The sequence below is a fragment of the Anopheles gambiae genome, chromosome 2 (genome assembly GCF_943734735.2).
Source record: "Anopheles gambiae chromosome 2, idAnoGambNW_F1_1, whole genome shotgun sequence".
In the NCBI taxonomy this organism is placed as follows: domain Eukaryota; kingdom Metazoa; phylum Arthropoda; class Insecta; order Diptera; family Culicidae; genus Anopheles; species Anopheles gambiae.
Window position 1 is genome coordinate 9,445,663 of NC_064601.1, and position 13,880 is coordinate 9,459,542.

General features: G+C 48.5%; 2 protein-coding genes across 2 annotated transcripts; one reads left to right on the forward strand and one right to left on the reverse strand.

The window, feature by feature from the left end:
• Positions 1-82: 82 nt before the first annotated feature.
• Positions 83-1,358, forward strand: LOC1281411 (pancreatic triacylglycerol lipase). The gene is made up of 2 exons (XM_321319.6): positions 83-201; positions 273-1,358. Exons 1-2 carry the CDS (start codon positions 150-152, stop codon positions 1,241-1,243), a joined length of 1,023 nt encoding a protein of 340 aa, XP_321319.6. The 5' UTR covers positions 83-149; the 3' UTR covers positions 1,244-1,358.
• On the reverse strand, positions 1,349-6,958 carry LOC1281410 (golgin subfamily A member 1). Its single transcript, XM_061644323.1, has 7 exons — positions 4,945-6,958; positions 4,750-4,848; positions 3,825-3,988; positions 3,445-3,594; positions 3,259-3,349; positions 2,851-3,183; positions 1,349-2,767 (listed from the first exon to the last, which is right to left on the reverse strand). Exons 1-7 carry the CDS (start codon positions 5,878-5,880, stop codon positions 2,621-2,623), a joined length of 1,920 nt encoding a protein of 639 aa, XP_061500307.1. The 5' UTR covers positions 5,881-6,958; the 3' UTR covers positions 1,349-2,620.
• Positions 6,959-13,880: the final 6,922 nt, after the last annotated feature.

Sequence of the window (13,880 nt, forward strand, 5' to 3'; positions counted from 1 at the left end):
GGCGCGATAATTTAATCATCTGGATAAACCCAGAACTTTTGGGGGTGTGGTGTGCGGTCGTTTTGCGGTCCATAAAAGAGGAAGGTCATTTGGGCTGTGGTGTGATTTTCAGTTCGGATCTTGACCGAGTCCTTTCAGCCGACCGTACCATGCAACTGTGCGCCGTAGTTTCCCTCTTTGTGGTGGGACTGATTGCCAGTGGTAAGCTTGATAGGGTTAAACAATATTCCATTGACATTGAATGACGTAAACTTTAACTCACCCATGTCCAGCCACTGCCATTGACGATCGCAACTGGCACCTGGTTCCCGATGGCAACGGTAGGCTGCATCTTGTCAACACCAACCCATACGATCTGCCGGAAACGGACGCCGGCACCGCCGCACCACGGTTCGTGCCCCAGCAGGACATGATTTTCCGTCTGTTCACGCGGGCCAATCCGACGCAACCGCAGATACTGCAGCTCAACAATGCCGCCTCCATTACCGGCTCGAACTTCAACCCGGCCCACCCGACGCGCTTCACCATTCACGGCTGGAACAACGACGGGTCGCACTTCATGAACCCGCTGATCCGGGATGCGTTCTTCGAGCGGGGCGACTTTAACGTGATCACCGTCGACTGGGGCGTGGGTGCGATCAACCCGAACTACATCGCGTCCCGCAACTTGGTCGGACCGGTGGGCAACACCGTCTCGCTGCTGATCGATCAGCTGATCGCGACCGCCGGCGCCAACCCGGACAACATCTACATCATCGGCTACAGCCTGGGGGCGCACGCGGCCGCTAACGCGGGCAAGGCACAGAACGGGCGCATCAACACGATCATTGCGCTGGATCCGGCCGGGCCGCTGTTTGCGTTCGGACAGGCCGATGCCGTGTCGCCGGCGGATGGCCGGTACGTGGAAACCATCATGACGAACGCCGGCCTGAACGGTATCAATACGCCGCTTGGCCAGGCCAACTTCTACCCGAACGGTGGCCGCACGCAGCCGGGCTGCGGTACGGACCTCGGGGGCAGCTGTGCTCACGATCGTGCGCCCACGTTCTACGCCGAGTCGGTCCGCGCCGGCACGCCGTTCCGTGCGATGCGCTGCGCCGACCATGGGCAGATACTGGCGGGCAGCTGTACCTCGTCCGGACCGGACGCTAACATGGGCGGCCAGCCGTCCAACTTTGGGCGCGGCGTGCAGGGCGTTTACTATCTGGAGACAAACGCTGCGTCACCGTTTGCACGGGGATAACGTGGTGGGGATGGAATGCGAGAATACGAAAGGACGCTGACATACTCACGCTACACGGTTTTGCTGATAAATACACGTTACAAGCTGCCCATATTGGGTGGGAGATTTGCTTTAATTTACCTAGCGCTTTTATTGGTTTACTGGAATTCGTATAAACATGAATAATGGCTGTGTGGGAGACACACATGAACAATGAACCTGTATGAAGCCTTCCTCAATCAAAACGCTCCTTTCGATAGACCACGGATAAACGTATCCCCTTTCTCCTTTAGCGCAAATGTTTGCACCTTTTCTATCCTTCAACAATCGCTGCATGGTGCCAGGACTAGCGAATACCTTCGTGTGCAACTTGTCCGCATCTCGCTTCCGGGTGATAAAACAAGCAGTATATAATAATGTATAAAAATATATATAAAAGCTAATATATATGTAAACAGACAAAAAAAAACTGGCCAACAAAAATAATAAAAATCACTCATAAAATCACACGAGAAAGCTGCTGCCGCTTTATAATACTATGGCATTGTAAATACTTATTACCTTTTGGGGGTAAAAAAGGAAGCAAATCACATACTAAGGGCATATATAAGGGTTTTCCAGAAGTGCTCATTGCTGTGGGACACTTTATTGACTCTTTCTTACGGGAAATGAACTTATTGTAATGCGAATTGGACTCTATAGCACGATTGTTGGACAAATCTAGTAGGAATATTCAACGAGCCTGGCCAAAAAAGGGTCCAATTTCCAACATATGAAGTTCACTTCCGATAGGAAAGAGTCAAGGAAGTGTTCCACAACTATGAGAACCCCTGGTAAACCCTGTAAACATATAAGGAATCTATGAATAATCATTCAACAAGCGTTCACTCGCTCGGTGTTGTTTCAACCACAGGAATGTTTGCTGGCATAATTAATGCAATAAAAATGCATTCAACAGATGTACGTAATATTAATGATGGAAAAACAGCCACACAGCTGCCCCATCCATCGAATCAAATGTGGAGATCGTTTTCTGTACGAGATTTAAGCAGCGTTTGTTGTGCATTCACTTTAAACTCATATGAAATCGTTCACTTAATTTCTGGCGCATCAATTGCCTTAACCCTTTGATTATGTATCGTCGCTTTGCACTATCCCGCCTTAATACACTCTTCACCGACACACACACACACCCTTTTCTAGAGATTACGCTTTGGTTGGTTGGTTGAGTTTCCGGTGCTGCTGCTGCTGCTGCTGAATTGTCGCTTGGAAGATTCCGATAAGTAGGTGCAAATTGTATATAGGAGATATGCTGCATGGAGGCTGTATTGCGTGAAGCATCTGCGCGAACGTATTGCCGCACGTGCACCTGCGCACGGGGTAGCGGGCGGCAGAGCTTTAGCTGGTGGGTAGCGTAACCTGTCCCGGCCGGCTGCCGCCGAACCAGCTCATCTTCCAGTTCAGTGTGTCCTGCAGCAGCTTCTCCTCCTCGTAGCTAAGCTGCAGCAGCGTAGAAACGGCTTTTATCAAGTGTCTCGCTTCAACCTACGGGGGACGGAAAGCACGGTTAACGTAGACTGGCCGACCAAGATTGCATCCTCTCGCGACGGAAACAGCGCTTTACTAACCTCTCGACTAGTAAGAAATTTGATTATCACATGCTTAAGATAGCGGAAGTTCACTTCATCCATCACTACCGGGCCGCTAGCACCACCGTTGGTACCGTTTTGCTTCAGCGTTCCGTTCTCCTTCGCCAGCGCCTTGCCCTCGAAGCTTTTCGATCGTTCCAGCGATCGATCGTGGGCCGGTGGTGCCGTTGCCGACTGGCTGCCAGTGATGTAGCTCACTATTGCATTATTATTATTATTATTATTGTTGCTGTTACCGTTCTGCTGACCCTTCAGCTCTTCCTGCAGCGTTTTCTTCATGTCTACCAGCCGCTGGTTCAGTGTTTTGATGATCTAAAAGCAGTAAGTAAGGTATGGTTGTGTGCAAGCCGCGCATGCGAATTTAATCGATGTACACCGTGTACGAACCTTGTTCTTGTCCACAAGATCGGCATTCAGATTGAGATTCGTAGTCATGAGTTCATCGACCTGCTTTCTTAGCTCATTGACGGTGTTTAGGCTGTGGGAGAGGTTACCGGAAGTGGGCATAAAAATGATGTTGATGATGGAGGAACAGCATTTGCTCGCGGGTCAGTGCCCGGAAGCGATAGTTACCGTTTGTCCAGCTCGTGCTGTAGCATCATCGCGCGGTCATGCAGCTCGATCGATTCATCTTTTTCGTGGCGCAGCTCTTGGCGTAAAATTTCTTCCTGCTGCGACATTTCCGCATTCTTCATCAGCACTGCCATTTTTTCCTGCGTTTCGCTGTGAAGAGAAATTATTTATCATTTTAGGCATAGCTTCAATAACACGCAAACTGAGCGAAAGCCATCAACGAATACACGCCGGGAGGCCAACGCTCATTTTGAATGGGCAAACAAAAAGGGACCGACTATGCTCACAAACTTCGTAATGATAAGAAGGTATGACAAAATGATAATAATTGTGTCAAAAAATGCCCTCCCCCAAAAATCGATGCCCGATGGTTTGCTCACCCGGCCAGTTGACGGTTTAACTCGCGCACGGTGTTCTCGAGCTCGGCCACCTGGCCCTGATAAGCGCCGGTGGAGCGGTCCGCACTCTCCAAGCACTCCAACAGTCGCTGCTCCGAGTCGGCCAGGTTCGTACGCAGGTCGGTGCATTCGCTTTGTAGTTGTTCCTATTAGGAGGAGGAAAGAAAATAGGGAAACGAATGAATTAAGTACGAAAATTGTTTAGATCGATAAGTATAAGCACCGTTCATGGCGGCATAAATATGGCGCCAAACCTTTACGGTGCATTTCAAGGTACGCCATGCTGTTATCCCCGAGCTGTTGAGAAATGGGTTCGATGTTCAAGCACACACACACACGCACACAGCGCACGATAAGCGCACAGCGATAAGAGAAAAAGCGTGTGCTGTCAAGAGCACACTTCTAATGCTGCAAAACGTGTGCGGGTTTAAAGAAGCGAGAACCAATAAATAAATCATAACAAAAACATACGATGGCGTCACATTGTACTTTATTGTAAAGGAGTGTTTAAAATAAGGCGAACGCTATCCCGAGTAGCGCAGGGTGTGTGGGGGAGAGGGATCGAATCCTAAGGAACTTTAATCGATAAAAGTTATGGGAATGCAATAAAGCACCCGGCACTCAAATTCGGTTCAGTTGTTTTTGGTGCTTTTCGTTCGGTCACGGTTTAGCTCGGTGCTTATCGCGCATTCTAACACTGCCCCACTTGACTGATAAGCTACTAAAACCGAAACGCGCAACACCAAAGCAATGGAATGGGATATCTCAGGGGGCGCGCGGTACCCGAGGGCCTAACTTTAACCCAAGGGTACACTTTCCCGGAGGAGTGAGCCCCCACTCATCTGAAGGATGCGCGTTTGGCGGAAGTGGCTGGTTGCGGCTTTGCGCCCGCGCTCGAGCTACTTACTACTTTGCTGCTCATGAACGTGACCTCCTCTTCGTGCTGCTCACGTGCCTCCCGGAGGGCGGAATGTAGCTCATCGATCTCTTCGTTCATCAGTTTGATCTGGAAGGACAGGAGGCAAATGTAGGACGATGAGATGACACACATCAGGCACATCAAGCAACCAAAGGCCTTGGCGTGCCCGGCCAACGCACGTACCTTATTGTCGCGTTGCGTTATTTCCGAGCGCAGCTTCTCGAACTCGAACTCCAGCTGCTTCAGCTTCTCGGTCAGCTCGTCCTTCGCCTTGAGCGCGTTCCGCTTCTCGGTGGTTTCTTCCGCGACCTGGCGCGACAGCCGGCTTACCTGCGTCTCGAGCGTCATGTTCTGGATGCTCCAGCTCGTCTTGATGTCGGACAGGTGCAGATGGGCCGCCTCGAGCCGCTGCTCGAGCAGGTCGCGCTCCTGCAGCAAGCACTGCACCTTCTCGTCCGCGCTGCCGCCGCTGCTCGGGCCGAGCGAGACGCGCGTATCCTCCAGCACCTGGACGCGGCTTTGCAGATGCCGGTTCGCCTCCTCCATCGCGGCCAGCTTCGACGTCAGGCTGTTCCGCTCGCACTGTGACGAGTGGCGCAAGCTTTCCAGCTCGTCCTGGGCGTTTTCCAGCATCGGTTCCAGCTCCCGCAGCCGGTTCACCTCCTGCCGCAGGCTTTCCGCCTGCTGTTCGGCGTTCTTCTGGTGCGCTATCCGATCGATCGCTTCCTGCTCGCGGAACAGCAGCATGCTCTTGAGCTTCGATATTTCCTGCTGCTGGCAGTTCTGTATCTTGTCCTGCTCTTCGCGCTGCAGCTCCCGCTGCAGCTGGGTCGCCTGCAGCTTCTCCTCCAGCGCGCTGTTGGACTGCTTCAGGCGGCCAGCTTCCTCCTCGAGCAGACGGGCCTGCTCCCGGAAGCTGCTCAGGTGGCCGGTGAGCTCCTGCAGCTCCAGCCGGGTTGCGTTCAGCTCGGCCTCCTTCTGCTCGAGCACGCTCAGCTCGTCGATCGAGCTGGCGCTGGTGAGCGATTCGGGCCGGCTGCGTCGCGTGCGCGACACGGACAGCGGCGCCACATCGTTGCCAGTTTCTTCGCGGATTTTGTTCTTGAGCGAGGCAAACATGGTGTGACCGCGACGGACGTTGCGCGCTTGCCTCTTTACACTTGCCTTGCCTTGCCTTGGCCTGTCTGCCTGTCAGGCGGCGTCGACCGATGGCGGTTTACACACAGCTACGCGCGGTAAGGTGGGATGTTACGACACTATACGCGATCGTGTTCGTCGTTTCACTGTCGCTGCATTGTCGCACTGGATGACTACAGGCTGGCTCTTGTGGTGTACAGTCGGCGACACAGGCCAGCGAACGGGAATAATTTAAAGTTTTGCTTTACGCTTCACCGTATACAATCGACTCGATTGTAAATGGGGTGTGCCGGGGGAGGGTTGGTGATAAGCCCGCACCGACCCTTTTTCTCCACCGGGGGGGGGGGGAGGGGGGGGGGGGTTATGAGGCACAAACAGGCCCTGTATGAATGTTGTTACTATTTTACTCGGCACCTTCGCTTTGAGCTGAAGGTTGTTTCTTCTACCAGCTCGGCACTATGCACCTGTGGTGTGCCTTGCGCGCCTGGGAAGGGTGGGAAGGGTTGCCGCGCTTCGCTGGTCCGATATTCGCTTCACCACGAGCAACAACACTACTGCTGCCTGCCTGCACGGGTTCTTTCTTATCAGTCGCAACGTTTTCCACGGGTTTTCGCAAACTAATGGCACAACGGTGGTGGGAAACTGGAATCCATTTGTCGCCGTTTCGCTTTATTTCTTTCGCGGCTTGGTGAAACAGCAATTTTCAGTAGTGGTGCAGTGGTGAGGGGTGGTTACACGGGATGCAGACTTCTATTTTTTCCCCTCTCTTCTGGACTAGACTGTGTTATCACAAAACGCGTACGTTCTGGAGGCGATGGCCCCTCGTTCTTGCTGTGGTTGTGCAATGGTCACGAATCGGGGTTCACACTTCACAATTGAACGTCTGGCCAACACGCCACCCACCGAAAATGCAACCCCCCACCAGCCCGTGTCCGAGTGCCGAACTTGTGACCGTCGCAAAAAGGACAAAAACACTACATTTTCCATAATATTTGGAAATCGGCGGTACAGCAGGGAGAGGTTAGATCATTGGTTGCTTTCTTGACACAACGGCGGGGTGACAGTGAAACGCAGACGAAAACATTAGAATTGAAAAAGTTACGACTTTATAGAGAGCTAGATCTTTAATGTGGCTACAATCGGCTGAATACATGAGAAATTTTGCCATTGAAGAATGAAAAAATGGTTTTAGCTTTTATTAGGTAGCCGCTCAATCTCCAAAACGTCATGTGCTGAAAACTTCTTCATTGTCGGAATATTACGGGGTTGTCGGAGGAAATATCCAAACGTGAAATACTTCATGAAAGGTTTCACAGACTTGCTCGATTTGAAAATCCAAAAGGAAATTTCAGTTAAAGAAGGCTCAAAAAGGTTTGCAAATTGGCAAAGCTGTGGTGCTCAGAGTTTGTGTGTCACGGGGCCACAACGTCCATCGGCCACGGGGCTTTTTCTTTTTCTATTTGGCGTAACTTTCTACGCGGACATGCCGGCCTATGCAGGCTTTCGGGACTTAATTCATTACTACGCAGCCGGATAGTCAATCGTTGCTACGGGGGGACGGTCCATTCTAGACTTGAACTCAAGGCGGGCATGTTATTGAGCCGTTCGAGTTGATTGTACCACAGGACCGCCCCCAACGCGTCCACGGTTCTCTACTTCATCAGATTCATAATCTTATTATCCCATGGTGTATCATCAAGTAATATCAAGATGTACAGAGATTATGAGTGCGATGTTAATATCACACATTGAAGAAGAAAGGAACCAAGCAAAGGAATATTTTTACTTTTTTATTTGATATTTATACTAAGATATTTTGTTATGAATAAATTATTGAACCATACCATGAAGTGCATATTGAATCGATTGCTAGCTTGTATTTTCGGTAGGCGAACTTACAACCCACAAACCATCAGAAGAAGCAGGCAACCGGATGTACGTTTTAAAAGCATTCTCTTCCCAGACGTCCTGTACGCATTAAACCCAAAAAGCTTCCATAATAACCGATTACCCCTTCTGCGTTCACAGAATCCATGTGGAGGCCCTATAGAAAAAAATGCACAGAATCCCATTGAGTCAATTATGCGCTTTCAATAAACCACCTCCAGCAGCCGCCCGATGCTGCCCGCGCCATGGCCATGGTCTGTTATCCAAAACGAGACATAAACGCCGGCTGTGTGTATTTATTTACATTTTTTATAAAGCTCCGCGTCCCAACTGCTGCGAAGGATTATTATGCTGCTTGGTGCTGGTTTCGTGCTTGCATTGGTGGAGAGGGTGAGGTAAGGCAGGAAAAAAAAGAGAAGCGCGTCACTGTTGCCCAATTTCAATTCCCAAACCGTTTTCCAATCGTCCACGATACGCGATAAACGGTTCCGTGCGGCGGCACCAGTGGCGGGGTGGAAGTTTTCGCTTGCGGCTGTTGATCACTTGCAGCGCTAAAGTCAGGACACCGGATCGGCGAAAGCCTTCCCAACGGTGGGATGGGGAGCAGCAAGAAAAAAAAAACAAAAAAAAAAACACACCAATGTTACGAGTTTGTAGCCAGACGGTACCGGTACGTATAACACCGCAAGCTTGCGCGCAAGACCGACGCAAGGCGAGCGTGTTCATCCTGCAGGGAAGCTGGAAGAGTAAGCGCAGGTGCGTGCAATGACTGCCGATGGGGAATCGAATAAAAACAATCACTTTGCAATTCTAATCGCTGTGGGAAAAGTGGACCGTGGGAAGATGCTTTCGTACACGAGTTTGTTTACTGACTAGCTAGCCCGTCGGTTGTCGTGCTGGCCCGGTGCCACCCACTAAGGATACACTCTTGCCACGCAACAACGAACGCCAACGCCGAACAAGTTAATAAATACGTAATTAAATTTAACATAAACACAACCGACAACGCGGAGAGAGAGAGAGAGAGAGAGAGAGAGAGAGAGAGAGAGAGAGAGAGAGAGAGAGAAGGCGCGACACGCGCCAACAGCACCGCAACTACTGAAGCACCACTCTAAGTAGTCCATGGAGAGGTCCGCGCTACTTAAGCGCACAGAGGCGTCGCTAGGGAAACGATGGCGCACGATGGCATGATCAAACCGAAACCGTTGTCATCAAGTTGTCAAGGATCAGTCTCAACTGCCAACCACCAAAGTCTAGGTGAGTGCAAAGAAGCAAGGATGGAAACACAACAAAGGCGAACCAACATTGGCACTGCTACAACCGGAGCCGGACCGAAGACGGCACTTGAGGCGTGTAAATATTGTGTCTATTATTCCGGCCCGAAAAACCGCTAATTACTCGGCTTTTAGTCAGCTTTTTCACGCCTCGCTTTGTTTAGAGAGACTGGAAGGTTCTTTTCACTTTCTTTTCTGTGTGTGTGTGTGTGTGTATGTGTTGTAGTGCTGCTGTCTCGAAAAACAAAACAAAAAAGTTCATTTGGAGATCTTTTCCCATTTGGTAAGCCATGTTTTTTGTTGCTTTTATTCCCACTGCTCCCTGCCTTTTTGTTTCCCAACCTTTCTATCGATGCATTTGCCATGACCATCGCCCAAACGGAAGGGGGATTTTGCGTTCGCTGATTGCTTCATTATTTCAACCCCCTGGCCCTTTGGCTGGTTGGGATGTGAGGGTGCGCCCTTGTTTTGGGCTTGTTTTTTCCTTACCTTCTTTGTTGTTCTTGTTGCAACCATCCCAGCCAACGAAGAGCACAAAAACGATTACTCATTTTGGCGAAGGGGGGATTTTAAACAATCCTTAAATTTACTCCCATGTGCAGTGTACCGTCGAGGAGGACGAGGCACTTCGTATCTCGGGGGGACTGGTAGGAAGAACACGTCCCGGAAGCTGGCGGGCGTACCATTTCGCTTGTTGTTGTTGTTGTTGTTGTTGTTACCCCGGTGGGAAGTTTTTTGGGTTTGAAGTTTTGCCTTCGGTTAGTTGCAGTTTCCGTTTCGAATCGCTTCACATTTGCGGTCGGCTGTGCGAGTAGACTTGGTGAAGTTTGGCGAAGATTTAAGGTGCTGCTGCTGCTGCTGCTGCTACGGGGTTTTCTGTTTGTTTGCGCGTGTGGCTTGTGTGTGTGTGTTTGTTCGTCCTTTGCATCGCTTTCCTTTTCTTTGGACTTTGGCAGGAGCAGCAGCAGCAGTAGTCCAGTGCGGACCCGGGTCGGGTTAGGGTTTTTGTTTTTCGTGCAAGTTTTTGTTCCTAGCCCGTGTGGCGTTGCCGTGCTGTTGATGCGGATGTTGATGGGAAGACCTTAATGGGCAGATGAAGTGGTTCTCACTGAAAGGATCATCTGGGTGGTTTTTTGTTGTTGTTGTGGTTGTTGTTGGCCGTTGCAGAAAGCTTTCTGATGAATTCATCGCCCTGGCAAATGAGGAGATTTTGATAAAACACATTATGATTGCTTCATCATTTAGCCGTCGCGTTTGAGTGGGCTGTGTGCCTTTTTGAAAGTCGCTATTAGCAAACAAAAAAAAAAACGATGCGTTTTTTCGGCACTTTGAGGTTTGATGTTTTGTGTGAATTTGTGTGTTTTTTTTATACTACGCACGTATGATTTGGTTTTGTTGAGGAAGGTCAGAACTTATGCTATTTTGTTAAAATGTTTGTTATGTACTTCATCCAGTTTTTTTCTTTCTAATTGTTTTTCTGCTCCATTTCTTTTACCGGGACAATGCTTAGGATTTGTTTGGAATTTTGTATAGCTTCATTTTAATCTTTATTTTTAATTTTAATCAGAATTAAATGAGTAGTTTTTTATTAATTATATTTTAAAAAGTACCTTTGAAAAAATATTAGTACAGTAAAACCCCGCAAATCAACACCACTTGCACACCACATCTGTAGTTCATGAACAGGTAGTTCCAGAAAAGTGCGCTAGAAACTCTCGTTCAATATGCTCTTAGAAACTCTGGTCCACACACTTTTGCATTCCTTACTTTTCCTTCTGACAATAGTTTTATACTAAATGATACTCTCTTTTGTCTGAGCAAAAATCAAAATTAAAGAAATGCTCAATTCTAACCGATCTTTATTTCAAATACTATTGTACCGAAAAATATAGCAGCAACAGAAATGATATTGCTCGTTATGCGAAAAACTAATACTGTATTTTAAATCATTTGGATTCGCTATGTACAGAGTTTATATAAAATATTGCTATGTATCCTTGATTGCATTTAGTTTGTATTTAGAACGCTTTGAACTGATTTAACCGTGCTGCAACAATATTTCAATCTAAACAATATCTATAGAATATTTCAATTAAAAACAAAACTATAGAATAAAAGACAAAAACAAAAAACAAATAAAAATTGTAAATGGTGTACCACATTTTTAGGATATCATGAAACGTTTATAATTTGTTACTAAATCTAGCCATTTGCTGTTTGGTTTAGAATGTTTAAAACAAAAACGTGAAGCTCATCAATTTTTTTTCTTACATACCGTCTCTGCTCCCTTCTATGATTTTCATGACTTAGATCAAGACCGTGATTAGTGGCTGGCTTCTCTTCCACGGTGTTAGGCTCAAGGGACCCACTGTCTAGCACGTATAACAGATCGTATAACGCTTTCGGCAATAGGGTAGATTTTAATATTAACTGAGAAGAATTGAATATTATTTTGCGTAGTACCTTTTGAGCATCATCAACTAGTGTCTGATAGGTTAGGAATAAGGAATTAGTATGGTTATGTTGGTTCCTTGAAGCCAGATGACTTTATTATATAAATACGAAAGTCAAAATAAATTGTTAAAAAAAGAATGAGACAAAATGAATAATTTAAAAATGTTTGAATACATGGCACATTTACTAAACTCTAAATACACAGCAAAACTTAACATTCTACGATTGTGTTGATAATCAAAAAAAAGCTGTCAATCAAAACCTTTCCCAAGCTCATGTTTTATGAAGCTACATCGAGCTTCAATGCCGGTACCATGTGTACTGCTGCTGAGCGTTTAGTTGCAAACACACTGACGCCGGCCACACCGATCTCCCTGCGTGCAATGGGTAAATTTAATCATCTGTCCAAAGAAATGTACTAATCAATGTGTTAAAATGATTGATGGACCTTACCGCTCGAAGCAGATACCTCGTGCACCAGTTGCCAGCGAGCGAGTGACTCAATTAAAACAAAATAACATCTCACAGCTCCGCTGTAACACGGCACAGCATCATTTAATTTTACTTCCCCGATTTACTCCCTCTCCCCCAAATGGCGCTTCTGTATCATCGGATGCGGGTGAAGAAAATCGATCTATCTATTTCCGAATCTGCACACACACACACACACACAAACCCGACGAGAAGTCTCGATCGCAAATCCTTCCACCATCGGTGCCCTCGTCACCACACCGGTGCCCCGCCGGTTGGATATGTTATCCCACAACCATGTCAGAATAATATCGGCAGCAGCAGCAGTGTCGTTCTGCAACACGGTGAACATAATACCCAAGCAGCCACCAGCACTCTCTCCCTACTAGTCCCCCCCTGCCGATCTCGGTACAGAGGGACGACCGAGAAAACGTGCTTCTGCCACGGGAGGCAGAGAACGCAGCTTCCGGCATCCGACCGACGGGCGGCACACCGTTCACCATCCGTTACATGCATATGAATACGTATATTTCAGCACGAACGGTATCGGTATGAATAATAAATTGACAAAATGGCGTTTAAGCTACATTTTGAATGCATCATCCGGATAATGGAGCACTGTTTTCACTGCCCTGCTCCGGCACCGCCCGGGCCCGGTTCTGGCCCCGGTATGGTTGCATGTGTTATTTGCGGTCGCTGTAAGTAAACGGCAGCGTCTGGGATGGGGTAGGGGGTAATGGTGCAGCATCCCTGGCTGCTTCCAGACAAGCGGAAATGTGAACGATGTATGTCAATAAAGCACGTTGCTGCAGTAAGTGAGTGTACGAGTGTCGAGTCGTCGAGAAAATGGGAATGGCTTGTACCGCAAGCGGATTTCGTGACATTGTTGTGGTGAAAGTTTTGCCCGCCTGCCCCGCCCCGCCTGCCGTGAAGGAACGCGTGGAAGGAACAGTGGAACGTGCAAATGGCAGTTGGCGTTCATTAGCATGCTAGCGCCACCTTGTGCCGATTTGCGGTCACCAGGATCACTCACGTTTCAACGCGGAGTTGCGGAGTTGGGACGATTTCGGGGGGGCTGCGCAGGCTCCGCCGGGCTCGTTATGATTTATTTAATTAAGTATCTTACCGTCGAACTCTTTCGAAGATAATTGACACTCGTTTGTAGCAGAGATACTGGGACCGTGTCGGGGGAGGGGGATCGTAGAAAAAATCTATCGCCACTCGTCAAGCAGCGTTCGGTGCTATTAGCGCATATTGTTTGCGGTTCGCTTCCCGTTACAATCGCACAACCATTGCAGCACACAGTGGCCATGTAAATTAACGCCTGTTTGTTTGATTGGCTTCGCTGTTGGGGCAGCTTGGTGTAGTAGCTGCTGCTTGCTGGCACGCGTGGCCCTTGAGCTTTCCACGAACAATCGCGAAATGGTGGAATATGATACTTGCGGCTTGATTTTAATGCAGACAATTCAGCTCCACCCGGACAAAACTCCATCCCTGCCGCTGCTGCTGCTGCTGCCTCTCCGCAAATACTTTCGGCGAGAGCCGGGGAAATCTGTCCACCTCTGTCTGGCATGACAGCTAGCACACACACACAAACACACACAGGTGTATCCGTATCCGCATGGTGCCAGGGTTTAATTCAACCGTTTATTTGATTTATACCGTAATTTGATTTCCAACCGGCACAGATGTTGCGGTGTCAATTAATTGCGAGTTTTTGGTGTTTTATGGGCTTGGTTTTTGATTGAATTATGTTGAACCTTCCCTTCGCGGGCGGCGGGCGAAGAGGTAAAATGTAAAGGGAGCTGGAAAAAAAACAACAAAAATACGCCAACGAAAAGTGTCTGGGACATGGGTATTTGCAAATGTGACATACCCGTGGTCGTTGGGGAGCGG

Excerpts from the sequence above, each read along its gene's own strand:
- LOC1281411 (XM_321319.6), top strand. The coding sequence starts at position 150 with ATGCAACTGTGCGCCGTAGTTTCCCTCTTTGTGGTGGGACTGATTGCC. Across the intron at positions 202-272 it reads GGTGGGACTGATTGCCAGTG|CCACTGCCATTGACGATCGC; the intron begins GTAAGCTTGATA and ends ACCCATGTCCAG.
- LOC1281410 (XM_061644323.1), bottom strand. The coding sequence starts at position 5,880 with ATGTTTGCCTCGCTCAAGAACAAAATCCGCGAAGAAACTGGCAACGAT. Across the intron at positions 3,989-4,749 it reads CGTTCATGAGCAGCAAAGTA|GAACAACTACAAAGCGAATG; the intron begins GTAAGTAGCTCG and ends TCCTCCTAATAG. Across the intron at positions 3,184-3,258 it reads ATCTTGTGGACAAGAACAAG|ATCATCAAAACACTGAACCA; the intron begins GTTCGTACACGG and ends TACTGCTTTTAG.